The 27,970-nt window shown below is 39.8% G+C and overlaps 2 protein-coding genes and 1 long non-coding RNA gene across 4 annotated transcripts in view; 1 reads left to right on the forward strand and 2 right to left on the reverse strand.

The window, feature by feature from the left end:
- Positions 1–7,934, reverse strand: part of LOC107837493 (uncharacterized) — a 28,008-nt gene extending 20,074 nt beyond the window's left edge. For both annotated transcript variants that reach the window (XR_001663505.1, XR_001663506.1), the window contains exon 1: positions 699–7,934. This is a non-coding gene — a long non-coding RNA (uncharacterized LOC107837493). The remainder of the gene's footprint in view (positions 1–698) is intronic.
- LOC103145730 (ras-GEF domain-containing family member 1B-B-like) lies at positions 138–14,816 on the forward strand. The gene is made up of 14 exons (XM_007563294.2): positions 138–355; positions 7,941–8,465; positions 8,559–8,681; positions 9,018–9,155; positions 9,505–9,720; positions 9,924–9,998; positions 11,746–11,838; positions 12,062–12,164; positions 12,452–12,531; positions 12,668–12,763; positions 12,849–12,944; positions 13,341–13,464; positions 13,551–13,623; positions 13,714–14,816. Exons 2-14 carry the CDS (start codon positions 7,947–7,949, stop codon positions 13,745–13,747), a joined length of 1,770 nt encoding a protein of 589 aa, XP_007563356.1. The 5' UTR covers positions 138–355; positions 7,941–7,946; the 3' UTR covers positions 13,748–14,816.
- Positions 14,597–27,940, reverse strand: LOC103145729 (anthrax toxin receptor 2-like). Its single transcript, XM_007563293.2, has 17 exons — positions 27,593–27,940; positions 26,459–26,530; positions 25,885–25,956; positions 25,668–25,749; positions 24,795–24,899; positions 24,366–24,434; positions 22,970–23,050; positions 22,814–22,874; positions 20,065–20,160; positions 19,345–19,414; positions 18,306–18,384; positions 18,040–18,135; positions 16,924–16,974; positions 16,041–16,136; positions 15,788–15,961; positions 15,594–15,674; positions 14,597–15,049 (listed from the first exon to the last, which is right to left on the reverse strand). The coding sequence occupies exons 1-17, from the start codon at positions 27,718–27,720 to the stop codon at positions 15,011–15,013; spliced, it is 1,452 nt and encodes a 483-aa protein (XP_007563355.1). The 5' UTR covers positions 27,721–27,940; the 3' UTR covers positions 14,597–15,010.
- Positions 27,941–27,970: the final 30 nt, after the last annotated feature.

Here is a 27,970-nt window from a genome sequence, read left to right on the forward strand (position 1 = left end):
GAATCTTTATAGATTTCGATTTTTGTGCCAGCTCTTCAAGTATTGGTCCGAGTATTCCTTTGAGGCTGCCGCCCCTGTCCGCTGATTGGCTAGTTTTCCCGGCTCTAGTGAAGTCATTTGAATACGTTTCGCTTTGTGGGGCTCAGTCAACACAGCCCTGCTGGTTCAAATAATTGACTCAAATATCAGGAGCGGAGACACACAATGAAGAAGAGTGCCTTACGGACACATTGCTGATAGACTTATATGATCTTTTTAGCGATAGTGTGGAAGACTGTACAGATAGTTTAGATAGACATAGCTCTTATTCGAGTTAAAGCGCTTTTATTCGGACTTTGAGCGCCGTAAGTAAGAGGTAAGTTTTTTTTTCTTTTTGCTTAAACGTTATGTCTACAGATTTAGGTGCACTTAAATGGTTTTCACTTGATTTTTTTTTCTTAGAGAATGTACTTGCATTCATTTTAATAATATTAAGTATCACGAAAAGACTGAACATCCTAAAAAAAAGCGTGATATCAACATGTTTCAAACAGTTTTTGGTTCTTTGAAAGACAAATGCAAAGTTTAGTCTCTCTAGGTGACAATAATAACGTCCAATTTCTTCCCTGTGGAGTCACTGCATTTGTTGTTGTTATTGTTTACCGCCCATGTGAGTTTATAATTAGACTGGCAGTCAGATAGAAGCAAACATTACTCACCCAGCACCTGTGGTTGCACAGCATGGTTTCTCTACAGTCAGCCTCTACTTTTTTTTAACTGTGTTATGACTCAGTAAGAAGCTCATAATGTGGAACAGGCGTGTGGTCTGCTGTGTGAGAGAGAAACTTACAGATTTTGAGTGTGTGTGTGTGTGTGTGTGTCTCTGTAGGGAAAGAATGGGAAAATGTGTGTGAAGCTTGATGTTTGGCCAGGCTTTATTCCTCCCTTCATTGGCTGTAATCTGGCACCTTCAAGCACCTTCCAAGCATTTTCTCTCCAGGCAGCATAATTAATTATTGGTTAACCTTAGTTACTGTTACTACAGAAGCGAGAATATCAGATTTGAAAATAATGAAATAAAGTTACAATGTTCCATGTAGTAATTGGTGAAGTTTTGTGTTTTTATGTAATTCACGTTGAAATTAAATAAAAGCATAGGTATTTTTACATTTTTTTAAATTTACCCTGCAAAAACTTGCAGAAAAACAGTACAATATATAAAAGTAATATAAAATACAGGATTTCAGTTTTATGTAACGTCTGTTTTAATGTAAAGATTTAAGCAGAAATGAAAACAGAATAAAGTAAATAATACCCCTCAGGTGCTTATTTTGTAGAATATTTTAGCTTTTCTGGCAATGTGCAGAAACAAGTGGGGGAGGGTCTGTGCTGTGTGTGTGTGGTCCATACTGTAAACACAACTCTGGTCACTCTAGATCTCATTAAAAGAAGTTGGAATGGTATTATGGAAAATTTCAACAAGCTTTTAAAAACCTTTGTGACAAATGGTCTGAGGTGTTCCTAGAGTCTTGAAAAGTCTGGAAAAATACAGAATTCGAATGTTTTCAGACACTTGTCCTTATTCTATTATATAACAAATAAAAAAAAAAAAAGAAACGATCCTCCTGTCTGCATAAGGAGCTTTTTACACTGATTTATTTGGATGCTGTCCTCTGTCTTTAGTCTGAGATAACTTCTTGTCCAATTCATTGATTGTTTTGGTTTTTAAGCTTCTTTAAATATCCCCCCCAAAAAAGCAATAAAATGACCACACTGATAAATGTGAAGCAAATTTCATGATTTGTTGAACTTACAAGCCCCAAACAAATGGATGTTTTGCACTCAAATGCCAAGAAAGTTACAGAAATCCCAGCGGAAAGCTAGATTTCTTTCTAATTCTTTTTTTGGAGCACTGAATTAGATTTGTAGACAAGAGAAACTGTGTGTGTGTGGGAGAGAGCTTAGAGCCCCGCAGCTGAGGAGATAACGTGTCTTTATCCTTTTTTGTCTCTGGGTTAATACTGTACTAGCCTACCAAATGATCCAAGCAGCAGGTGTGTTTGTGACACAAACCTGAAACCATGAGGTATCCCTTGCTTCAATGCACTGCTGGCTAACTTGTTTATCAGTGAATCTGGCTTGGGCTCTGGTTCCTTTATCAGATTGTTGTAATGGTCACTGGGTCTGCCTAAAGTGGCTGCAGGATCCCCCTTCTGACCCACACGCTTCCTCAAGCGTTTGTTTGGGCTCGGGGCTGTTTCCTCGTTATGTTAGTGGAGCACTTTTCCCGCTACGTGAATGACGTGGGAAAGCTGCATGATGAATTAGCTGTGAGTGTTACCAGGGCTGTTAAAGCAACATTCGGTAACCCTCAAACACACAAATGTCTTAAGTGGAAGCAAGTGGTTGATTATCTTTTTCAACTGGCATGAGGAAAATGCTAAAATATGCCTGCTTCTGTGAAGCTCACCTGATTTTGTGTTTATGTTGTGTTAGAACTAAAAATGCACCATTTATTGGTCACTACCAATTTTTGGCTTTGTTTGAGGATACCGTGCATCCAGTCACAAGTTCCTCACCTTTATTTGTTTGTCATGAAATTAGAACTAGTTTACTAATGAAAATGCTACTTGATTATGTGTTTAAAGACAAAAAAAGGTGAGTTTTCACTTTATGCATAACAGATTTCATCCATCCATACTGACGTTTTTTTAAAAAAAAAATTACTGTATACTTTAATGTTTGTTTTAAATGACTTGCATTGAAAGTGTGTGTCTTTTCAATTAAAAGTAAGCTTTTATTAAACCAGAAGTTTAATAAAATTATATAAAAAGTCTCAATATCCAACCTGATAATACAAGAAAAAAAAAAAAACCCGGTTGATTTTGATCACTGCCTGATTGTTTAGTGCATCAGTTGTTAGAATGCATCCAAAACCTTAGAAGGTTACTCCTGATTTTAACTTTTTAACTTAATTCAACAGAGTTGCTGTGAGTGCAAAACCAAAATCAGGAGTAGCAGGAAGAACTTGCTAAACTAGTAAATGTATGAGTTTTGACCTCTGAGCTTTTCTTTTGACCTTACAACAAAGATGGTAGCTGAGATTTTTTTCTTGGTTTCATTTTCTACTCGAAATAACTTAATTTACCAGTTCTGTTGGCTTTAATCAGATCTTGTTAAATATACATATGAATCTGTTAGAGGTTGAGAGCATATCTGGGTGTAACCAAAAGTATTTAAATGGAAACTAATCACATCACTGTGCACTTTAGTCTTTCTTCGCATAACCTGAATGTCACCCATGACATCCATCCAGTGATATTAGAGAAATTTCAAAGTGAAACTTTTGCTCCCTTTTGTTTTCTGGATACTTGTGCAGCACATGTAAAACCATCATTTGCAATATGGATGACGAAGGATTCATGTCATCTAAGTCCAGGTTAACAAGTATGACTTAGGAATGTCCTTCAGTCTTGAATGCATTCCTTGCTCACACCTCATACCTGTTGTTGTCTTATTGGTGTCAAAGTACATGAGGTGCAGAGTTCAGCTGAGATAGCAGCTCTGGCACGTTTCCACTCTGACAAACTGTTTTACAGCTACTCTTATCAGATGCAGGTTGTTCCTTCAGTCCCAGAAACCTCCCAAATGTTCGGTGTGTGTTAACTGCTTCATGCTGGACTTCAGTCTTAATGAGCACAGGTTTCTATTGTACTAATTAATCTGTATTCTGCTTTCAGATAAGCATCCAGACTGTATAGAGCTTCACAAGTGGTTCAAAGGATGAGAGTTGTTTTGTATTTTAATTTGACTGGAAGTCTTTTGAATATCTGTGCAAACAGTTTTTTTGTTTTTGTTTTTGGTCAGCATGTACAGTCAATTTGCTTTGAATAAGCACAAAACAGAATGACCGAGGTAGCCGCAGACTGTTTGCATGCTATTTTTCATGAGTGCAAAGTTTTGCTGTCGGTCAGTGCTGTGTGTGCATAAATGTGAAACCTCAAAGTCTGTTTTGCACAATTTTTGGAGTTGCTGCTGTCTGTCCTTGAGGTTTACGAAACGCTTAAGTCAACACGTTGGTCTGGAGGTACTCCTTTTCCCAAGAGCACACAGACATTTACATTTGCACCTAAACATTAAGAGTAGATTATGACTTTCTGGCTTAAACTCAGGTTTACTCGTACGACTGATTGAAAAATGATCCTAGGAGCCAGAGTGTGCGAAAGCTGCTGTGTGTGTCCAATGTGCTCTGATCTCTTCTGATCTCCTCCTGAGGGTCTTTGTGTTTTGTTAATGCCATGACAGGAGAGATAATGCCTCTATTGTTGTAGAACCCCCACCATCTCGTTGGTCTCAGCAACGCACTGTGCTTGTTTTGAAACCACCCGGAACGTGGAAACTTTAAAGATTGTGCAGCAGAAGAAAAAGGTATGCAAAACATTAGGAAAACAACAAGAAAAGCACCAAACTGTTTGAATCGATCAAAACTGACTTCAAAAAGCAGGTTAACCATTTTAGGTCTGTATGGAGAGATTTAGTGAGAAAGTAGCTTTTGACTAGATGTTGATTTCTAGCTTGAAGACTGCTGACTGACTGGTCGGAAACTCTGGAATCCAGTCTGTTTTCTATCAGTAAAAACAAAACTCTTTGGTATCAATGCAATTATCTAGAGAAGAAGACTCTTTCAGTATCGGTGTGAACAATTTACTTCTTATGAAAGAGAGCAAGAATTCCAGCTGATAACAAGAAGGCTGAACAAACCAAAGTGATGTTTTCAAAATATGTGCGTAATGGGGCACACTCTATTTGGAAATGTTGGAAAATTTTGGGAAATCTCCATCTTCTGCTGCTTAATGCTAATCATGCTAACAACAAAGATGCTAAGACAGTTGAAAGTGTAATTTTTTCGTCTTTATTTAAAATGTACTCAAAATTTAGTTGAAAACAGTAAACTTTGTGAGATTGCCTCTGCTTCCAAAATGTAAATAATTAATGTGTGACTGAGGCAGGAGGCTAAGAATACAGAAAAATCTGAATTGTTTTCAGTCAGTATCGACAGATCAAAGATTTGCAAAAAAAAAAAAAAAAAAAAAAAAAAGGGTCATCGGAAATTTCCCACAAAACAATGATTGGTGCGTTTCCAGTACTTGAGGAAAAGTTTTCTGCATTTCTGTCTACCCACATCAAACCGACCCATAAGGCTGCAGTTTCAAAGTTTGCAAGCGAGCGAATGCAAACAATCCCCTTTAATATGCAGCTATTTTGCCGATGCCATTTTTAATCCGTCCGAAAGGGAATCCAACCTATGATTTAGAAAGAGTGCAATTTCAGCACCGCAGTGTGGAAGCCACAACAACCCAAAACGGGGTCAACTATTCAGGAAGTGGGTCTGGAAAAATCGCCACTGGTTTCGAATTCCGAGACATGCTACCCCACTGAAAACATAAACACAGAGACACAGAGGAAATATTAGCCATTGGACTCTTATCTCAGCTTTTAACGCCTTTGACTTTGTTTTTCGGTAAAGACGCTGTGATCTTTTAACCGAGTCAGAAAGTTAACAGCAAGCTGAGATCACAGAGTGTAGAGTTGGACAGGCCTCCTCAGGCAGGATGCCAGAAGCTGCGGTATCCTTGTGACTGTGTGTGTGTCTGCATGTTTGCATTGCTCCTCCCGTCTTGCATTTGTGTGTGACTTGTGCATACGAGTCTGGATTATGCTGGCATCGGGGCAAGGCGCCATGGTGGATGAGGGTGTGTGAGAGAGTGTGTAAGATGTTGGCTGAAACAGACTCCACAGTTGGCGCAGGAATGGACAAACAAAACTCTGCTGGATTCCTGCGGGGTTTTCTGTTTTCTGGCACACGCGTGTGTGTGCGCCAAACGTTCCAGACGTATCTATGCATGGGATTCATGGACAGTAGCAGGATAAAGATGGCTCCAGTGCTAAAGCACGCTCCACTGGCGATCTGGGATCAGATTGCCGACCTCGGATCCAATTATTTTAACTGTTAAGACAGAGAAATCATTGCTGACTTGAGAGATCATCCATTTGTCATGATGTTTTCCGCCCACATGCTGCACTACTGCCAACAAGTTCACTTCAAGAATGTGGTAAACGATACAGTGAAATAGGGTGGAGCACACATTTCTTACGAGCTCATTTGTAAAATTCCCAAGAAATGGACTCATTGGAGAATCATTTCCAAAAAAGATGGCTTTATAAAGCGTTGACAACACCAAATAACAAATAGAGGAGATCTAAAATTAAGCGATTAGGTGCGATTATCGTCACAGACACTTGCTGAGTCTCGGCTTTGAGAGACAGAGTGAGATATTTTCACAATAGCTGAACGCAGTTTAAACATCAACCACATTCCCAGGGCATGAGGTGGACAGGGATACTGTAACACCAGGAAATCTACAGCACTGCAGGAGATATAGCTTTGTCTTCATGTTGACTGAAGGGTAGTCAGCTAACTACAAAAGTAATACATTAAATAAAGCTGGATTAAATGATGTGGTGAGAACGTGTTATTATAACTCTGCCTTACTGCAATTAAGCCAGTCTTAAACCTAAAAAAAACCCATAATTTAAAACGGCAGCAGTGGCTTTTGAGGAAATGGTTCACCATAAAAAAGAAATATGATGGCTTTGGATATAAAGGGAATTAGTTGAAGTGAATTTGCTTCATTCAACACCTCTTTGAAACTTGTCTGGTTCAGTTTGTATTGATTATGGATATTTTACACTGAAACAGTGTTTGAAAATGACTGCTAATTATTACCTTTTTAAATATACTCCACCCTTCCACCCACAACATATCCACACATTAAAAATAAAATAAAAAATAGGGCGAGGACTTTACACGGCTTCACGATGCAGGCTTAGTTCCCCTTTTTGCTCATGTATTTCTAACATAGCATGAAAAGTGTGAGATTAGATGTTTTTACAACATGGTTCTAAAAACAAAAACTCACTAAACATATCTGGGGCAGAAAATGCTGATATGAAATTTAATTTATCATCTTTAATTTAATTCAATTAAATTATTTTCCTTTGTACAGCTCCACTTTACAACAGATTTGACCTCAATGCTCTTAAACCACCTGTAGGGTGTTTTCACACCTGACAGCTCTGTACACTCTGCTCAGTTGGTGGCCAAGATTGCAACATTTGTTAAATTTTCAGCTGGTGTGGTTCTCTTTCACACTGCAGTGTATCAAACAAATCAAACCCTTTTAAGAACCCGTTCCCCTCCTTGCCTGTGGTGGCGCTGCACCAAAAACCAGTGAAGAAAGCGAAATGAAAACCTGTGAAGAAGACATGAGCGCAACTTCTTTTTTCGTAAACAAATGGAGCAGTGTTAGATTTTAACTGGTGTAGAATTTCCCGCTATGGCTAGAGTCATGCGTTTGTTTGGTTATATTTACCCAGAATGCCCCGTGCTGTAGTCCACATCCTGTTTTCGGAGCAGTCGCTAGTTCGCTTGCATTCTCATATTAATTCGAACCGTGCCAGAGTTCACTTCAACCAAACCGAGACCGAGGATTTTAGGCAGACCAGATTTTGCTCTTTTGATCCTTATCGGAGTTCGATTACATTTCCCCAAGCAAACCGGACTTTCTAGGCAAACGAACTAGAGGTTGATTAAAGCAGCCTCTAGCTTTAATCTAGAATACGGCCTAAAAGACAAACAGGTTTAAAAAGATCCAAGCTCAGATCCAGGTACTTACAGTCAAAGTCAATCTTAACTTAATAGTGTACATTTAAATTAAATGCCACTTGGTTTAAAGCTGTCTATCTATGGAAGCCCAGCTAACTGTATGGAGATATTTTATCCTGAGCAAGCATGTGGTGAAAGTGGAAAGTAACCCCAGCTTTTTAGCAGCAGATCCATGCTCAGTATGTGTGCCCACCTCTAAAATCTTCATATTTGTGTTTCTTCTTTTCTTTTAAAGGTGATCATGCCCCCAACAACGCCCTACGCAGGAAAGTTCAACTCCTGCCCGTCGTACGGCAACAACAACCATGTTCAGCCTCCGAGCCCGTACCACAGCGGCTCCGCTCCGAAACCGTGCAGAGACAACATCTACAACGGCCCCTACTCCCCAACCGAAAACCCTTACGATGTGCCGCAGCCTCACAGCGCGTATCGGACCACCTCCGTCTCCTCAGTGAGCACCAAGGAGCACCATTACGGCAGCAGCTGTACCATTTCGGAGAACCCGTACTCCTCGCCACAGCCCCACAGCCCTCGCCAGCACAGCACTTCCTGTCCGGGCCGAGCGTACCGCCACACGAGCAGCAGCTGCAGCAGTGAACACTCCTGCCGGAGCAACGGGGCTGCAGCGAAAGCTCGGCTCTACGGTCACGGCATCGCCACCAGCTATGGGGAGATGTGTTACCACGACAACAGCTTGGTTTCAGCTTCTCTTGAGGCGCTGATCCAGCATCTGGTTCCCACTGTGGATTATTACCCTGACGTATGTAGCCATTCTACTTTTTTAAGGATTATGCGGTAAATTCTGTAGTAGTTGTAAAAGAATCCTAACTTATTTCTGCTTCCTGATCTTCAGAGGTCATATGTCTTCACCTTCCTGCTGAGTTCGCGCCTCTTCCTGCACCCATACGAGCTCATGACCAGGGTTTGTCACTTGTGTGTGGAGCAGCAGCGGTCCGGAGATGCCCTGCTGGATAAGGTGGGTGGACCTTCACACAGACACAGACACACACACACACACACACACACACACACACACACACACACACACACACACACAAACAAAAGCACAGACATGTGCAGGTGTATTTATTTCACACACTGTCACTCTCACTTAGTCCCACACAATTTCACTCCCACTAACAAACCCGCAAATCCAGGAGAATAAAGAAAGAAAGAGATCTCACTGCAGTGCAGCAGGGATTTAAGCCAAATCCAGATACCAGAGAGAAGAAGTCATATTCAGACATAACAGATTTTAAATTATCGTCATGACATCATTAGACTGACTCTATGCCGTCCGCAACATGTTCAGATCCGTTTCCGTGAGGTGGCACCGAAACTGGTGCAACTGCTGACGGAGTGGACGGAAACCTTTCCATACGACTTCAGAGACGACCGCATGATGCGATGCCTGAAGGACATGACGCTCCACGTGGCTCGAGGGGATGAGGTAAGCATCCAACCAGCCATCCAACCAACCATCCATCAGTTGGATGGATGGTTGGTCAGTCCATCCAACCACGTAACCACCCACCCATCCATCAAACCATCCAAACAACCAACCAACCAACCATCAATCCACTCAACAATGCAACCATCCAGCCATCAATCCAACCATGGGTGGACACATCCATCGAACCATCCAACCAGCCATCCCACAACCACTCATTCATCCACCCATCTTGTGTTTCTTCTGTTCGTCCAGCCATCAACTATTCTACCCATCCATCTATCTGTAGGAACCACACCTAGATTAGTGTCATTGTTTAGTTCATTTGTGTCTTCATGTGTGTCTCTAGTATTCTTGGCGGGCCATGCAGCAGATGACCCAGCGTCTCATCAAGCGCCTGTCCGCCCTCGGTCAGTACGAGGAAGCCGTGGCTGCGCTCAACGCTGCGGCGCAGGAACGTCCCGCTTCGCTGAAGACCAAACAGGCTTCAGCTCAAAGGGCCGACATACTGAGCGCGTGCGACGATCCTTTCATCCTCGCTCAGCAGCTGACACACATTGAACTGGTAAGAGGTCAGATAACGAAAGGTTAAATAAGAATTAGGTTACTTTTAGCAGTTCTTTTGTAGGGCTTGGTGCCAGACGGTCACTCTGGTGTTTTATCTATTTTTAACACAGCAGACACATAAAGTAGCTAGAATACATTTACCATATTTTACATCAGCTGTCATTTTTTCTGACGTTTCTCTGCCTGATGTTTTGCCTTTAGGATAGACTGAGCTTCATTGGTCCTGAGGAGTTTATTCAGTCTTTTGCGATGAAGGATCCTCTGGAAAACCACAAGGTAAAGTTGAGTGGAAACATTTTATGTGACTGACCAGCACAAGTTGGTTTTAATTTGTGAAATGGAAGGGGAAAAAATACAGATTTCATTTTCTAGTTTGGGTTCATCAAATCAAATCCAGATGAAATACAATATAGCTTTTATTTGAAAGGTGATAAAATGTACTAAAGGTTGGATATATTTTTTGCAAGGTATTGAGTCGTGGTGTGCTTCTGACCAAATATTTCACACAAGTGTGATTTCTCATCCAGTCTTGTTAAATTTTCACATATTTTAGCCCAGACAGCCCGGAGCAGCTTCCTTTTGTTTTCAGTTTCAGCATGAGACAATGATAGGTTAGGGTTAGGGTTGCTTTATTCTCAAGAAAGCTTGAAAACACAGCAAAATAACCTGTTCATAATTATCCACATCAAAGTCCCGACCCAGACGAACCACACATTGTTGCTATTTTTAAGCCGTTTGATTTGAATTTTGATTTTTGACTGTGTTCTGGGCCTGCTTTGAGTGTTGTGGACATCTCCAGTTTGAGTTTATTTGCCACAGAAACCACATGAAAGAGTCTCGCGGCAGATAGAAGGGGACTTGTTCGGCTTTCTGCTTTGCTTTTATCTGAGCTCTTGAAAATGTCTGGAAGAGAACAAAAAGAGCCTTTGCTGTGTGCGTGTCTCAGTTCGTCGGAGAGAAGGTTCTTTTCCACGCCAAGAGATCCTAGAAATCAGCTGAAGGGTCGCTCTCAGTCGGCGTTTGCCGCTGCCGTGCTCCCACCTGCTTCGCTGCAGTTACATAAGAGCCACTTTGTGTAAAAGAGCAGTTGAGTCACTAAAAAAAAGGGGTCCCGAGGTGTAGAGAGGGGGAAGTTTGGAGTGGAGTGGGATGCCGGTGTTGTGTAAGCTTTTAGTGGCGCCTCAAACCTCTGGGATTGCATCATCACGGCCAGTTTATTTATACACAGCTTTCATAATGTTTATTTATGCAAGAGGACCTTTGGAAAACAGGTTTGCCACATTAGAAACCACGTGTTTAATGGAAAAGCCAGGGGACCCAGAAAGCATATGTACGTAAAAGGAGACGCGTCGGAGTGTGACGGTGGCAGATTGTGTGGGAGTGAAAAGCCGACAGGATCTGTTAAGGAAGAAAGTTATGGAAGAGAAGCAGCTTTAAGAAATAAGCAGATGTGGCGCATCATGTGAGATTTTATCTCATTAGACCGAAGCAATTTTTTTGATTCTGTTTGAGATTAGTTGAGGACTATTCAATACAGAGCATGCATCATCCGTTTTATTACACTTCAGCCTGTTAAGCTCACAGCAGTTAAATTCATTTTAATGTCTGAAGGTGAGAAATATGTACAAACGTCTAAAAGAATTAAATTGAGAACAAGTGAGATGTTGCCAAAGACTATCAGACATCAAATAATTTGTTATACATAACATTTTGAACACCATACCCAAGGAATCTCATTTTTTTCAAACCCTGTCAACATACTTAAATTAGCAACCAAGCAAATATAACACAGCAGCAGTGAATGGAAGCAGCTAAAAATCTCACTTCTTTTCTTTTTTTTTGCAATGTAGCTACTCTGTAGTTGTTATTCTGACAAAACAAAACGAAGTACTAAAACAAAGATAATTATTTGCCAGTAAGGTTAGTTTAGTATCTGTGTAGGCATTACTTGGTCTGGTTCTGGAAGAGTTTCCTCCTTCTTTAAATGTTTACCAACAATTCTCTTCTTCCGTTCCTCCTCCAGGGTTTCTTCCGGAAACGTAAAACCAGTAACCTGGAGGCCTACGTCAGCTGGTTCAACAGGCTCAGCTACTTGGTGGCAACAGAGATCTGCATGGTATGTTTCACACAAACAAGCTGATTAGTTGTTGGAGAACAATCTCTAGTTCTTATAGTTGCACAATTTTGATGGGAATAGTAAACTTAAATAACCAAAACAACTCGACAGTGCCTAACAAGGAAAAGTATATGCACGTAAACATGCTGTAAATGTAAATGGCGTTTAAGCTCTTCCTATATTTAGAAGCAGATTTTAAATCTTTTATTTCTTTTTATTCAAGCCAGCGAAGAAGAAACACCGAGCGCGGATCATAGAGTTCTTCATCGATGTGGCTCAGGAGTGTTTCAACATTGGCAACTTTAACTCTCTCATGGCGATCATCAGTGAGTATTTGATTCGTTTTTATTAAGAATCTGTACCAGTTGTCCTGTAATTTTTGGTAATTTTTGCTGTAAAACATGGCAAGGAGAAAGAAAGAAAAAATCAACCGTTGCTCTCTTGGTGTCTTTGTAGAGCAGAGCCACTGAATTGACTAAAGCCAACAAATGCAGTGCCAGCTGTAGTTTAGGCTGACTTTAATCAGTTTAGGGGAGTCTAAACTCAGTTAGCGGAGGCCTGGAGCTCTGCAAGCTGCGCTTCGTCTCTAAACGCTTTCTCCTGTGTCTCTCAGCTGGGATGAACATGAGTCCGGTCGCCAGACTGAAGAAAACCTGGAATAAAGTCAACACAGACAAGTTTGAAATCCTGGAGGTCAGAATTATTCACACACACACACGTCAGCAGTTTGCAGATTAGATGCTCTAGTTTTCAGCTGAGCTGTGGATCTTTGAAACGTCAGCAGTGGTTTTGTTGCCTGCTGACGTCCGATGTGTGTGATCTCATCCAGCACCAGATGGACCCGTCTAGTAACTTCAGCAACTACCGCACGGCGCTCCGCGGCGCCACCCAGAGGTCCGAGACCGCACATAGCAGCCAGGAGAAGGTGAGGGAGCCCGGAGCATGCTGCTCATTGAAAAAGAAAAACATTCTTCTTCTACATTTAAAGTAACTAAATCTCCTTCCTGCAGATTGTGATTCCGTTCTTCAGCCTCCTCATTAAAGACATCTACTTCCTGAATGAAGGCTGTGCCAACAGGCTGTCAAACGGACACATCAACTTTGAGGTCAGTTCAAAGCATTTTTCAAAATAAAAACTGGAGAAGTGACTTTCTCACACAGACCAACAGCTCCCCCTTGTGGAGGAGCTGTTAAATCGCACAAGAGTTTCTAGTGCAAATTATAAGACAAAACTAACTTAGAAGAAACTTCAGCAAGAAGTAGGAACTTGTTTTAAGACAATTACTTAATATTTATGGAAAAAGAACTTGCCATAAGTGAAATAATCTGCCAGTGAAACAAGACATTTTAACTTATAATATGGGAATTTTTTTTCTTTCTTCTTCTGAAAAATTTCAGAATTTGAACCTATAGAATGTGTGGAAACTGGACAGATTTCCTGGCTTTAGAAACCTGAACAGATGCATGTCATCACGATTATTGTTTTCGCGACATTTTTACAGAAACTGTGGGAGCTGGCGAAGCAAGTGAGCGAGTTCCTGGTTTGGCGCCAGGTGATTTGTCCATTCGACAGAGACCGCCGCATTCTTCAGTATCTGGTCACCACGTCTGTTTACACCGAAGACGGTCAGTACAAATTAGAACACTTTCACATCATCTATCAATTTTGTAAGCCACGGGGAAACGAAGCTCAATTTGTGTTGTTGTTGCAGAGCTGCACCTGGCCTCCTACGAGAGCGAAGGACCAGAAAACAACATGGAGAAAGACAGCCGCAGGTCTCTGAGGTGGGTGCAGCAACATTTTTGATAAATAATTCATATAGGGAAATAAGCCAATATGGAAATTAATAACTTTTTCTTTGTTTTAACTTCCAGATCTTCCCTTCTCCATCGAGAAAACCGCTCTTAAGACGTTTTCTCTACTTTCGATTTATATTCCCAAGCCCAAAGTTTACATTCTGGATCCAAGCGAGCTCCTGCAGAACAACGGATGCAGCTTAAGCATCATCAACAATAAAGAAGTTCTTTTCAACCCTTTGGGACTACAACGAGTGCCAGTAATTTTACATAAAGAAAAACTTAAGTGCCAGAAACATAACTCCATCGTGAAGCTAGGATTTGTTTTTTGAAGAAAAAACAAAAAAACATCTAAACACACTTAAAGGACAACAGGCAAAAATGTGCATGGACTTGTATTCCTAAGTACCAGTGAACAGACGTTCAACATGTTTACAGCTGCTGAATAAGAGTTATGGACAGAAAGAGCCATAATGAATTAATTTGTGTCATAAATTACAGCCTTTAAGTTGCTTGTACACGGTGGTGCGGCTGTACCTTCAACTGATCCATCTCAATTTGGACAGTAAAGTCATGTGATCACTATTATCTGCAATGTGCGATGTGGCTCCATGTAAAACTACATTATGAAAGTGACAGCAGCATCATGCGAACAAAATGCACCTGAGTGTGTGTCCCTGTGCTGTGTATCATAGTATTCTGTGACTCCAGCTCATACGAGTCATCGTATTCTTTCTAATCATGTCGTATTTTGTATCAGAAGCTTAAAAAGTGTTTTTTTTTTTGTTTCACGATGAGCTTGTTGCAGGTTGGCTGGCTCTGTGATGGTAAGCTTTTACAACACCAGTTCATGTATTATGTTAAAAACAAGTATTTGTTTAGAGTGAAGTAAAAACTGTATGTGTGTGTATGTGTGTGTGTGTATAGAGATGATCCAGCCCCTCTTATCCCGCTTGTAGATTTGTGCGAGAGAACCTTTAATATCCAGCTTTGGGTGAAAGTGATGATGCATTTTTCATGGTTTTTTTTAAAAGGCACAACGTCTGTGTGTCATTTTGTTATATATTTTTTTAAAGATTCTTGTGCATCTTTTATGTTATCAGGGGGTACTTGTACGAAAGATTTTTTTTTTTTTGTTGTGAAAGAGACATTTTCTCTTTTGAATAAACAGAATATCAGTATTTGGTTTCTTTGTTTTTCCTTAGACACACAAACACTGTTACATACACATTTTGTTGCAACACCGTCCGTTTTAACTATCAAGACGTTTATTTACAACACACAGAAATTTAGACATTAACTTCTGGAAGTAGGTGTTGGAGATCTTTGGTGAAAAAAAGAAAAATCTAGACTAGAGAGTGAAAGTTGATCCACTTCAGCGAGAACGAACTCTGGTGAAGTTGATGCAGCGCCCCTAAAAGACAACAGAAAGGTGGATAGTGTTGATGAACATGACCAAGAATAAGTCTTAAAAAGCACAAATGATTTATCTGAATGTGGTTGTGGAAGCAATTTGACAACTTTAAAACCTAAATTAGGCTTTCAAATAAAGTCATGATACATATTTGCTAAATTACTTATCTTTTCTATTTTATGATTTACTTGTGTATATCATCTGGTTCCCTTAATATCTCAAATTTAGGCAGAAGAACTCCACAAAATAAAAAAAAACAAAAACAAGTAATTACCCAAACGCTACAAGCAAACAACCAATTCCAACCATCAAATACTGCTAATTACAGTAAGCTCAGTGCAGACAGGTGTTATTTATCCATCTGGGTGATAATAACTAAGATTAACGCTAAATACGTTTTATCAAATTAAATATGTTTATTAATTTTAAAAGAAAATGGATATGTGAAAACCTGTTCTGGAAAACATAAAAGTAATCTATAATTTATAATGACCAGATTCATTTGTATTTGGTTTTGTGGTGAAGTATCGGGTCTGTTCCTTGCCTTGTCCTGAGGTGTTGGCCTCATGATTGCCACTCTGTCGTACTGCCTTCCCAGTAAAGCCAGCAGCGCATCAATACGCCCCTGAAGAAGAGGACATCAACGTGTGATTTTTGCATGAAGAAAATTTGCATTAAATTGCCTAAATGTCATTTATTTCAGAGACCGTATGGATAAGTTGGATCCTATGATCTCACCTTGATGGGAGTGTACCATTTGGTTTGGGTCGGGGAGTGGTAAACAGGTGGAGGTCTTGGCGGTGGCCGAGAAATGATGGGTTCCTCCACTTCCTCTGGTATAGTGACCGTAGCATTTTTGGCTTTTTCCAGTCGCGACCCTTCCTCTGTGGATCCCATCTGGCCCCATCTCACCTACAGGAAGTGGGCACACACAAACTTTACAAAAATAAATCCTGAAAAGGTTCTCCAGCTCACACTCTAAAATGTTCACCTCCATGCGTCTGATTCCTCCAGGACCTCTGCCTCCGTAATACGAAGCATCTACTGTAGGCCACTTGTGTTTAGGCAGAGGATCCTCTTCTGGTTCCTGAGTGAAAAAAACATCAAAATATACTTTACAATAAAATTAGGGAGTAAAATAAATATACACAAGATTACGCCTCCAAATTTGGATTTCTACATTCACTATTTTTTTTTTTTTATCTAATATGATCTAATCTAGGGCTGAACAGTGGCACAGTTGGTAGAGCTGTTGCCTTGCAGCAAGAAGGTTCTGGGTTTGATTCCCAGCCCTGGTCTTTCTGCATGGAGTTTGCATGTTCTCCCTGTGCATGTGTGGGTTTTCTCCGGGTTCTCCGGTTTCCTCCCACAGTCCAAAAACATGACTATCAGGTTAATTGGCCTCTCCAAATTGCCCCTAGGTGTGAGTGTGTGTATGCATGGTTGTTTGTCTCTGTGTTGCCCTGCGACAGACCGGCGACCTGTCCAGGGTGAAACCCGCCTCTCGCCCGGAATGTTAGCTGGAGATAGGCACCAACAACCCTCCCGACCCACCAAGGGACAAGGGTGTAAAGAACATTGATGGATGGATGATCTAATCCAAGTCAATAGACACTAATTGCAACTGTGACATGTTAGTCAGGCTAGAAGTTAATCTCCACCATGACAGAAATATAAGGGATTCAGTTTTCTCACTAGAGCTCAACAAATGAACTCTGCCAAAGCATTTCTCTGTCAGCCTCCCAAGCTCCACCGACGCTCCTTCTGTGTTCACCCAAAATTAGATCTTCTCTCAATCACCTCTGCCAAGATGGCAGCGTGAGTTATACCGCCCAAAAACATGGGGGTTCTTCAGAAAAGACTTTTTTACTTACAAAAACAGGAGGTGGTGGAGGAGGACGAGAGGGAGGTGGGTCCCTGATGACCTGTGTGAAAACAATATCAAACATTTTAAACAGTGGTAAAAAAAATAAATAAATAAATGAGAATTACAAATATCAACCTTCAGCATCCTTGTGACATGTAGTTATAAAATACTTCTTATGAACAGAAATTAAAAGTAGTAAGAAGGGAAAAAAACAACAACACCCGGTTAATGGTGTTTACCAATATTTCCATTAGTAGTTGGTAATCAGAATTTATGGGCTTCAAATCAAATAAATCCACCAGAATAATCCAGACTAATTTTAGCTTTATGGGACACTGGATTTCTAAGAATTAGATTTTCTTTTTTTATTATTTTTAATACTAATTGTATATTGTCTGTCTGAGACTGCTTGAAAATGCTACGTTATATATATTTAGCAATATATTATTATCTGTATGTCATGTAATTATAGGCACACTTTTGTTTTTGTGTGTGCTCCATTAGTCACCAAGTGAAACCCTAAATCCAATATGACTTCTGTAAAGCACAGTAACGTCTGTTTACCTTGTTTATATTTGCTTGTCAGAAGTTTTATCTCAGTCACAAACATGTAAAACCTTTAAACCGACTTAGAAACAGAAAGAAACTTGGGTTGGCCACCTTTGTGTTCATTGACAATTCCTCCTTGACAAGTGACTCTGGCGCCATCTCTGACCGTATGAAGGAGGTTTCTCACCCAGTTTCCAATATGGCTGCCTCATTTGTAGAATTTAGTCATTTGTCCAGTCTTTGGCAGTAATTAGCACTTTTGAAAGCATGTACCTCAGTACATTAGTCATACATATAGTACTACTTAAGTGTGGCTAAGTAGTGCTATATGCTTGTTAGGGAGCAGGCTGATAAATAAGCTTTCTTAGTTGTAGCTTAAGTAGCTACACTGGCTGACAGTTCCAAGAGAATTTACTTTGCTTTTTGAGCAAACCAACGTCTAACTCTATTTGGTTATCTGAGATGTGACTTAAAGGAAACACAGGGTGTTGTGTGGTTGGTATTTTACAAAAAAAAAACAACCAAAAAACCTGATAAACAAAAGAATATGGAAATAAAAGAAAGATAAACTTACCACAGTGCAGCAGAGAGGCCAGAACCACCAGAATAAACCAAGAGCCAGTAACAGCAACAAAGCCAGCAGCAGCCACAGCACCCAGATCCCATCTGACTGCAGCAAACAAGGCACAAAATGTGTGATCCCCATTAACTGTGCAAATATGATTATGTATGTATAAAACATAAAATAAAAAGTGCTGCCTACACTCTCTCTCAGATTTACTCCTGCACCAACAGAAAGGTTGTTTTATTTAGCACAACAGAGTTTAAATTGATACCCACGCATGAGGTGGCGTATATGGCGACGGGAGCGGAGATGTACGACTGTCCATTGTTCAGGCTAATCAGCACTTCAACTGATCTATAATCAACAAACAGAGGCACTGAAAAAATCATCAGAAGAAGACGACACATTACTCCAACAGCATCTCCCAGGAAAACATCCGTTGTTATGAAATAAACTGCCGAGTCCTAAATGAGAAGGCAAAAGTACCGAGGGACCCAGATATCAAATTAGGTTACACTTGGAGATAAGGACTCGAGGGAAACAAAACAAAAATAAAAAGCTTTTTTTGTAATTATGCTTGGACTAGATTTTCTTACTCACTGCTGTAGATTATGCAGAAATGTGGATGATCTGATCTGAGATTTCAGATCTGAGATTTCCAAAGATTTCTGCCGTTTGTAGAGATTTTTTTCCCCCCGACCGTATGGATTTATTTGAGGTCCATATGGTCAAATTGACTTTGGCTCATTAAATCCCAGAGATATCCAGGCCAAACTCACTTTGCTTTATCCAAATCCTGGAGGCAGCTTTACACAAACACTGTACTGGTTTCTCTTTTAACACACTCAGAAGCATTTCATAAAAAAACCCCCAAAGAAAAACAAACAAAACAAAACATTTCTAAAAGTTATAATTAAGGATTCCAAGGAATATATGAGTAACAAAACAGCCAATGTACACACAACTGCCTTTACAATAAGAAGTCAATTAGAGTGCAAAAGAAATGTGAAATGATTTCCTTTCACTTGGATCACGTGACCCAGATTTTGTTCAATTCATTCATACAAGGCAGACGTTCGCTGATCCAAATAAGACAGGAAATGGCTGCGAGGTAATACTTAATCAACCTGATAATATATCCAGCAATTATTAAAAAGTTTAAAATTATAGGTACATGACAAACCCACTTTACTGTGCAATTATAGTCTGAAAAAAGTTTTTGTATTTTACTGTCACAATCTAAACAATCTTTGATTGTAAGGCAACTGCTCTTATGTACAGCTCATTAATAGTTGCATTAGTTTGCAGACTTACTGTCCAACCTCATACAGACGAGGAGCTGGACACAGCAGGTAGCCATCTTGGACAACTGTCGGCTTCTCATCTGAGAGGAAAAACACAGAAACAGAATAAATCCAAAAAAACAGGGCACGTTGTACAAAGCTGGAGATATTGTACACCAATGGCATGCAGTGTTTGTTGCTTTGACATTTAACTTTAGAGGTAAAATCATTTAAAAAAGTTAAGCATCTTTGTTAGATTTTCTGTTTAAGTTGATTTTTTTTTTAATAGAAACCACTTGGGGAAGTTGGGAGTTAAGTAAACACTTTCCCTGCATCCTACAGCAGCTCAACAGGAATCACATGCTGCGTGCACTCGTCCTCTCAGTGACACTGACCTCAGCGCAGCTCATGCCATCGATCTGCTAATAGACTAATGGGCAGAGAGCATCTCTTCCCTCCCTGTGCTCAGCCTCATAATGTCTCCTCTGTTCTCGCGCCACAACTGATAAAAGGCAGCTACTGTTTGTTTCTCACTGCCATGACTCCCGATTTTCCATTGCAGCTCAGATATCTGCACACTGTTCCAAGTGGCACTTGATAGTTTTTCCCCCCGTGAGCGATGTGGCGCCATGTCGATGTTCCATGAAGCATTGGCGCAAACAGATTCCCTCGGATAGATTACAGCAGTAGCAGCAAGTAGCAGTTTCTAAAACCATGAACGGGTATGAGATGTCGTGAGCGTGTCATTTACGATAAGTCACTTGATTGGCAGTGAGAGAGCAGAGAAGGTTGTCGATCCTCTTGGTTCCGCTAAATCCGGTCCCCTTTAAAACTACGTTGAAAGACTCTGGAAGATAACAAAACGGGAATGACAAGAACACTTATTGAGTGACTTTTCAACACACTTCAAGACTTTAAATAGTGTGTGTCAGCTTTTATTATCAAAATATCAAATCTGTCTGATCTTGAATTTCAGTAAATTCATTTTGTGGAGGGAACAAAATCTAAAACTAAGTGAAATTTGTGAAGCAGGCCCACAGCATCACAGATTCTCCACCATACTTTTCCACGTTTACATCCTTTTTTTTGGACCAGATGCAGCTTCATTGTTTGAAGAGCTGAACAGAAACACCAGTTCCAGTTAAAGTCCCAATAAAGTTTACAAAACTCTATATTTTTTTTAAAACCACATAGCTAAAAACATTTGGTCAGATTCATATTTTGTCTGATCATGCAAAAAAAAACAAAAAAAACAAAAAAAAACACAGAGAGTAGCATGAAAGAAAAAAAACATAAAATAATGAAAGAGAACATAATAAAAAGTATTTGCTTATTTTCAACCTCTTAGCCTCCAAATAGCCAAGCTATAAATGTGAATTACAGAGTAGCTCCAAATCTCATGTTCAGATCTGCTGAGAATATAAATAAATGTTTTCATTAACTTAAATTTAATTAATAGGACCTGATGTAACATATGCCACCATCAGATGGCAGTTCAAGCTGCATTTGTGACTTTTATACAACGCCAAATAAAACGGACTTGATTGGAGAATCGCTGGCAATAATAAATGCTTTTTCAGCCATCTGGAAGTTTCTTCAACCTGCCATTCTTCCACTTTTAACACACTTTAATCTTCACAGTTGTAGTTATTCTAGGAATTTCATGGCAGATCTTCGATTTCTGAGGCGGATGGAGAGGAAAACATCAAAGTGGATCAAAACAATGAGCACTTCAAGCAGGTTTTCTCCTAACTTTTACCTTCTAGTTCATCCAAAATATTCTAAACTGAATTAAAGTCTGCAAAGGCTTGTCGGCTTTAAACCGTCACATCAAATTTCTGTCGTTCTGAAAAATAATCTCTGAAGTTTGTCATCTGAAATGTTCTTATTCAGTGCAAGATAGGATGCCCCCTATGTTTATCTGTAGGTGGAGTTTTCCTCTTCCTCATGGCATCATTTAGTTATACATAAACAACTACATGCTCACATTTCTACAGAGCCCCATAAGTCATAAGAAAATATCAGAAGATGTATGACGTTATGATTTGGGGTTGGGACCAAATGTGAGTAATAGACAATTAAAAAAAATCTAATTTTTATGAGAGAAAAATATGAAAATGCATATATAAATATTCAAACCCTTTTCTATTTGAGTCAAAACTGAGCGCATGAACTTCCACTGATTACCCTCGACATACTGCAACTTGATTGGGGTCCTCCTGTGGTAAATTCAGCTGACTGAATATAATTTATAATTGAGTAAGCCATTTTATTATAAAGTCTCCGTAGACTTCTAAAACTGGATCGTGCAAATCTGGGCGAGGAAGAAGGGAATCAGTCAGAGACGACCAAGAGCCATAATGTTTATCAGGTGGAGATCTGATGTTCCCCAAGTAGATCTGAAGCTTTCCCCAATGCATTCCAACAATCAGGCCTGTAATTTGTCTTCCAACACGACGACGAACCAAAACACACAGCCGAGATAACGAAAGGAGAAGTTTCAGGAGCAAACTGTGAAGGTCTTTGCATGTCCCAGTCAGAGTTTAAATCAAACATATCTGGACAGATAAGAGTAGAAAACAACCCGTCAGTAAAATATTAAGCCAAGGAGAAACCAGTCAATGCTAACGTGACTAAATCAACTCTCGTGTTTGGTCTGTGGTCAGGGAACGGCCTCTTCAGATGTTCAGTGACCTGCAGCGTTTGGAATGACACTCAATGGCCAAAAGCAAAGAACAGTTTTGATTACACAAGTCTGCCTCAGCAACACATTGCCAAGTTGAATTCGCAAAACACACCAGCAAGGTAGCCTCACCCTATCCAACTTCTGCAACAGTTTTGAGGACATTATGTAGATGAAATAAGTTTTCTCCAAAGGATTTGTTTTATCGTTTAGGTCTGGAGTCACTGGAGACCAAAACATCTTAAAATGTTTCCCAAATGAATCTTTTAGAAATGTAAGACACTCCCAGGCTAAATCATCCAGTAAAAAAAAATTATAAATATATCTAAAAATGTATAAAGCAATTAACTAATTAGTCACATGGTGAATTAATATGAGCTCAATAATTTCCATTCTGGTGATTAATATTTTGTTAAAGGGAAATTTTGTTTACACAGACATGATTATCCATTTTATTTCTGGTTTCTGTTGGATGTGGTTTTTATTTATGTTTTATTTGTTGTGTTTAGTTGTGCTTTATTTTGGTTATTTAAAATATCTTCCAGTTTCAATCTGAATGGTTCTTTACAAAGCTAAAGTTTATTGGTTTTAGAGAGGGCGAGCTGGCATTATTATTAACATACCACTTGGAAAAGGTCTTAAAACAACAATGCAATCGATTATCACAATCATTTTTGTGAGAATATATTGTCCAGGAAAATGTGTTATCATGACAGAACTATAAATAGCAAAAACAAAAAGGTCACTCCACATACCGTCACAGTCATTAACAATTATTTGACTTTTTGGGACAACCTTACAGACAAAACAAACCTACCGTTCACACAGACGCTGGACGGCTCTATTGTGAACACGTCGCTGCACGACTGTTTCAGGACCTGCAAAGCACAAAGATGATACCAGACAAGACTGACGTGCCGTTTGCACCACTTTGTGCAGATTTTCCGGATCGGATTTTACAACACAGACTTACCTTGTTGACAACGTCTTTGAGGGCATGAAATCCAGAAAGAACCGGAAACACTTGTTCTGTGCCGTCTGCTATCTCTGCAAGCTGTGACCAAAGTAGAAAATGTTTTTAATACAATTCAAGTTTATTTGTATAGCACGTTTAAGAAACGAGGTAGTTAAAAGTGCTTTATATCATACACTGGTTGAACTACAGGGAGCCATGGTAAGGGTTAGGGTTACGGGTTATGTGCTCTATATCTTCCTGTTTTTAGTGAGAACGCCAACAGCAGCATTCAGAACTGAGAAGACACTGTTGCAGTAATCAATGAGACTGAAGATAAATGAATTGTTTGAGTTTCTTTGGAGAGGAAAGCTAGTTAGATAGACATAGAGCGTTGAAGGGGGCCAAGTGGATGGCATTTCTGAAGAAAAAAGAACCTGCTGAAAGTTGACTGTCGGGATTTTAAGTCCAAAGGTAATTTGAAGTGAAGCTCTGCAAGTTCATCCTGTCGCCTTTCAGGGAGGTCTGCGCCCTGTGATAACACGATGCTCTTTGCTTCAGCAACATTTAAGGAGGGCAAGTCTGTTCCTAGGAGATGAAAGCTCCGGCCAGCTGTCTGCAGCCTCCAGCTAATGATCGCAAAGCAGGAAGTTTCTCTGGCATTATATCATTAGAGAGTGATTTAATTACTTCCTCTGTAGGCCAGTGAGAGCTGTGGGTCTGAAACTGGGCAGAAGATCGCTTGCACTGAAGACTTCAAGGGACATTTAGGGGGAGGAGCATCTTAGCATCATATTTGATATTATTTTTCCACACATACTGATAGCACCATTGATGCTGACACAACTGTAAGATACACAGAAAGATGCAATAATGCCGTATATCATTTCTCCAATGTAATTACAGTGTTTTCCTTTGCCTTCCAAATCTCATTAGGAGTAATGAGGCACTGCAGACTGTGGAAAAGACCACATGTCACAGCAGAGAAGTGATTCTCAATCACTGTGGGGTTTTAATGTATGTGGCTTTATTCCCCCGATGGTTCTTACAGTCAACAAAGGATATTCCTGTTTGTCCTGCTCAGACATGAGGATGCATTCTTAAAACTGCACATTGGCTTCTCTCAGACGAGTCAAAATCTCATAAACCCGGATCTCCAAACACCTGCCAGCTGCTTACTTTTCATATCCCGGAAGGGTTCGGTTGACCTCAGACTAAACAAGAGTGTCAAGGAGGGTTAGTGGGACAGAAACAACATTATAAATTATGGGTTTTCTTTGAGTCCCTCTTACAGTCTAACATAGAATTACCCAGACCGAAAGGCAAATAAAAAGTCATTATTTAAACAAGCTGCTTCTCTCTCACGGTTCTAGACACACACGTGAATGAATAGTAAAAGAAGAGAGGTACTTCCTACCTGTTTGTGATCAAAGTCCATGACCCCGACACAGTACACTCTGGCTCCAAATCCTCTGGCTTTGTCCGCCTGGGAATCACAACACAGGAAGGGGAATTCTGCTTCAAACAACACAGTTTACGAGATCAGAGCAGATGAATGTTACTACAAAAAAAAATGGTAATTAGGGCAAAGTAATTCAAATTAAACCCTTAGTTCAGGCAGAAGTCAGCACTGACAAAAGCCTTAAAAATAAACAATTTTTGGTCAAATTAGATTAAGTTATTTTCCAGCTATGTTCCTCATTGGTTTATACATAAATATAGTCCAGCTGGAAAAAAAAATGAAGTGGGGATTATTTCAAACCTTCCCCACACCCACATCCTCTACTAGACTTATTTTCAGTAGCTTGTGTTTCTGTGTGTGTGTGTGTGTGTGTGTGTGTTTTACCTCCTTCACACTCATTTCATACAGGTAGATGTCCAACTTGCCATCGGTCAGAACAATGATGATACTGGATGACAGTGAAGTTTGAGTCTTCATCTGTTCCGACACCTGACAGGCGAAATATTTCATTCATTTATCTGAATCATTAAGTTCAAGTTGTTCAGACGCCAGGCAATATTACCTGGTTCACAAAAACTGTCACGAGTTAAAAGCTGAGAACCAAACAAGAAGCTCTTGCTCCAAAATGAACACTTTGAAGCTCAGACTTGTCATGTATGATCTGAAGAAATGTTTTTACAGTCTGTAAACACAAAAACTGAGCGGTTCAGCCATAAAAATAAGAAATATGTTCAGGAGAGTCTAGGCTTTCAAAGCTAGAAACACTGAACTAACTCTGCACAAACCAAATCTTTGTCACAGAAGTAAACAGAACAGTGTTGGGGCATCTTCCTCCCATTTCATTAACTTAACTCAATAGAAACCTTGAACACCATTGGATATACTTGTTTAGGTCAATAAACCAAATCACATATCCAAACCCTTTGATAATAGATATAGTGGACCCAACTATATCAAGCTTTTTGGAAATGCCTGGCCAAATCCCAACCTCAACCCTACTGTGGACTGCGCTCAAACGCCAGATCTGTTCCAGGAAAACAATTATTTTAATTGAACTCCACTACTTCTGCCATCAAGAGGTGATAAATATCCAGACAGAATTATCGCAGAAGCTAATGAAGGGCTATAAAAAGTGAGTGGTTGAGGTGCAACTTGCTGTGGAACACACCAACTAAAATAGATAGCATTGTTGAGGTTATATGTACTCCTACGACCAAACAACAAAATAGTTTTATGAGATTATGATTAACAGCTTACCGCTTTTAAGCCTTCGTGCATGTATGTTTCACCAGAAGGTTTGATTTGTTTCAGCGTGTTTAGACCCTCCTCTATTTTAGACCTGTTGGAGAAAATCACAAAACAACATAGGTTTGAGAAAAATGTACATTTCTGTGCATTGTTTTTAGTTAGAAAATAAAAGATGCATTGTAAAACAGAGCAAAAAAACGAATAAAAAAAATAGGTGAAAACATACCTGTCTCCTGTTAGAGGGAGTATTACATACGCTTTGGATGAGAAGACGATGTAGGAGACCCTCATCCTGGGGCTGAAGCACATCACATTACCAAGCATTATCAAACACTGAATGTGTTGAACGTTTCCCGAAAGCTAGAGCTAAAAATTAACTTCTACTCATTCTGCTGCTTTTGCTTTTTAATATCTTTTAAGTGGGGTAGTGGCTGCAGAGGTCAGAACGAAATTTAACATCTGTTGCATGCTAAAGTCCAGTTTTCCCCACCCTGCTATTAGAACTAAAGATACCACACACCATTACCCAGAGGAGTTCTTGAGCAGTTGTTGGCTTTGTGTGATGTCTGCAACCTCAAATAGCCGTGCCCTACTTCTCTTTACCCTCTTTTGTTGGACTGTATTTAAAGACTAGCCACTACTTAAATAGTTTTGGTTTGCTGCGTGTTAATGTCTGTTTCTGAATGCGTGACTCGTAAAAGTTTGGGGTTTTTTTATCTGCAGGAGAAGGATATTTGTTTCTCCCTCGATAGTAAAAAAAAAAAAGGAGGAATAATGTGTAAAACCTTTATTTGGATTACCTGACAAACCTGCTGGTGAGTTGCTCCACAAAGCCATAGATCTCGTTCCAGTGTTTAGAAACACTGCCTGACCTATAAAAACAGAAAAGAAAAAAAAAAAACACAAACACTTTAAACGTTGAACATTGTGTAACAAACCTGAATTTATTTTGGATTTTATGTGGCAGATCAACAGCTGCCCACAAGACATTTTGGGTACAGATGGTTGGTGTTTTGTCCATGCAAAATGGTATGAGTGCAAGAAAATTATCTTTGCACAACACATTGAAAGCACAACACGGTTTGAAGAAAGTTGAATACAAGCAAATCTTGACAGAAACCCTGTCAACAGAAGAAAAAAAGATTGAGACTGGGGTGGAAGTTCACTTTCCTTCAGGACAAAAACCCTGACAACAATTTATGAGTTAGAACGGCCCAGTCAAAGTTCAACTGCAAACGTGATGCAAGATTTCACATGAGCAGAAAACTATTTACTAACACTCTCCATAACAATCGAGGTTTAGCTGGCTTGCAAATAGTCTCTGGAAGTGCAAAACTGGTGGAGGTATATCCCAAAAATATAGCGGTTTGCCTCATGGGGGCTGAATACAAATGCCACACTTTTCAGTTTTTTACTTACAATTTAAAAATATAGATTTCCTTTCACTTTACAAGTATGGACTACAATATAAAAATTCAAATAAAACACTTTGGGGTTTGTGGTTTTAATAATAATAAAAAAAGTTACTTTGTAAGCCAACATAGATTTCTATAATACTTTGTAGAGACCCATAACTTGACAGAAAAAGCAGGTTTTAATACAGTTAAAACTAAACCAGGAGAATTAAGAGCAGCTGACTTGTGATGCCTGCATAAGTCAGAGATTAGAGCAGCAGTTATGTTTTATTTGTAAAGTAAAAATATACATATATTGCAAAAAATATTAAGACATTATGAAAAATAATATATAATGAAAATGAATAAACTAAGCCAGAGTCAGGGATGTTTAACATAAGACCAGGAGTGTTTTGTATTTGGTGGGACAAGGGAAGCCAAACACAGCCATACATGGACAAAACTGAGATAAAGGCAGCCTCTCCTGCAGAAACTAACACCATTTCAATTAACAGCACACAGTAAGCCACCATAACTCACCTGTCCAAAACAAAATAAATATCAAACGCTCCATCGCAGGACGCGCCTTCCTCAGGGAGCGTTGAACTCATGGAGCAAATGCGCAGAACCAGCAGCAGGATTTGGCACCGCGTCCAGATCCGATCCATGGTCCATGCGTTACATATCAGCACCCGGTTGATTCAAGGGAGGATTAAAGAAACGAGCCACTACTGTTAGTATGGCTTCTGGCCGGCTGCTCACATGTTGAATCAGTGTTGTTTTGACTATTCATGTGTGCGCAGAGGCAATGTCAGCAAAGAACTGAGAGGGGCGAAAGGGGCAGGGCGCGCAGCTGCAGGCACCACCGTCAAATCTCCCACGATGAAAACAAAGAACTTCCTGCCTGCCGACTTCCTG

This window comes from Poecilia formosa, unplaced genomic scaffold, assembly GCF_000485575.1.
Source record: "Poecilia formosa unplaced genomic scaffold, Poecilia_formosa-5.1.2 Scaffold146, whole genome shotgun sequence".
NCBI lineage: Eukaryota > Metazoa > Chordata > Actinopteri > Cyprinodontiformes > Poeciliidae > Poecilia > Poecilia formosa.

Excerpts from the sequence above, each read along its gene's own strand:
- LOC103145729 (XM_007563293.2), bottom strand. The coding sequence starts at position 27,720 with ATGGATCGGATCTGGACGCGGTGCCAAATCCTGCTGCTGGTTCTGCGC. Across the intron at positions 24,435-24,794 it reads ATGAAATGAGTGTGAAGGAG|GCGGACAAAGCCAGAGGATT; the intron begins GTAAAACACACA and ends TGTGATTCCCAG. Across the intron at positions 23,051-24,365 it reads TGGACTTTGATCACAAACAG|CTTGCAGAGATAGCAGACGG; the intron begins GTAGGAAGTACC and ends CTTTGGTCACAG.
- LOC103145730 (XM_007563294.2), top strand. The coding sequence starts at position 7,947 with ATGCCCCCAACAACGCCCTACGCAGGAAAGTTCAACTCCTGCCCGTCG. Across the intron at positions 12,165-12,451 it reads CTCTCTCATGGCGATCATCA|CTGGGATGAACATGAGTCCG; the intron begins GTGAGTATTTGA and ends TGTGTCTCTCAG. Across the intron at positions 13,624-13,713 it reads GACAGCCGCAGGTCTCTGAG|ATCTTCCCTTCTCCATCGAG; the intron begins GTGGGTGCAGCA and ends TTTAACTTCCAG.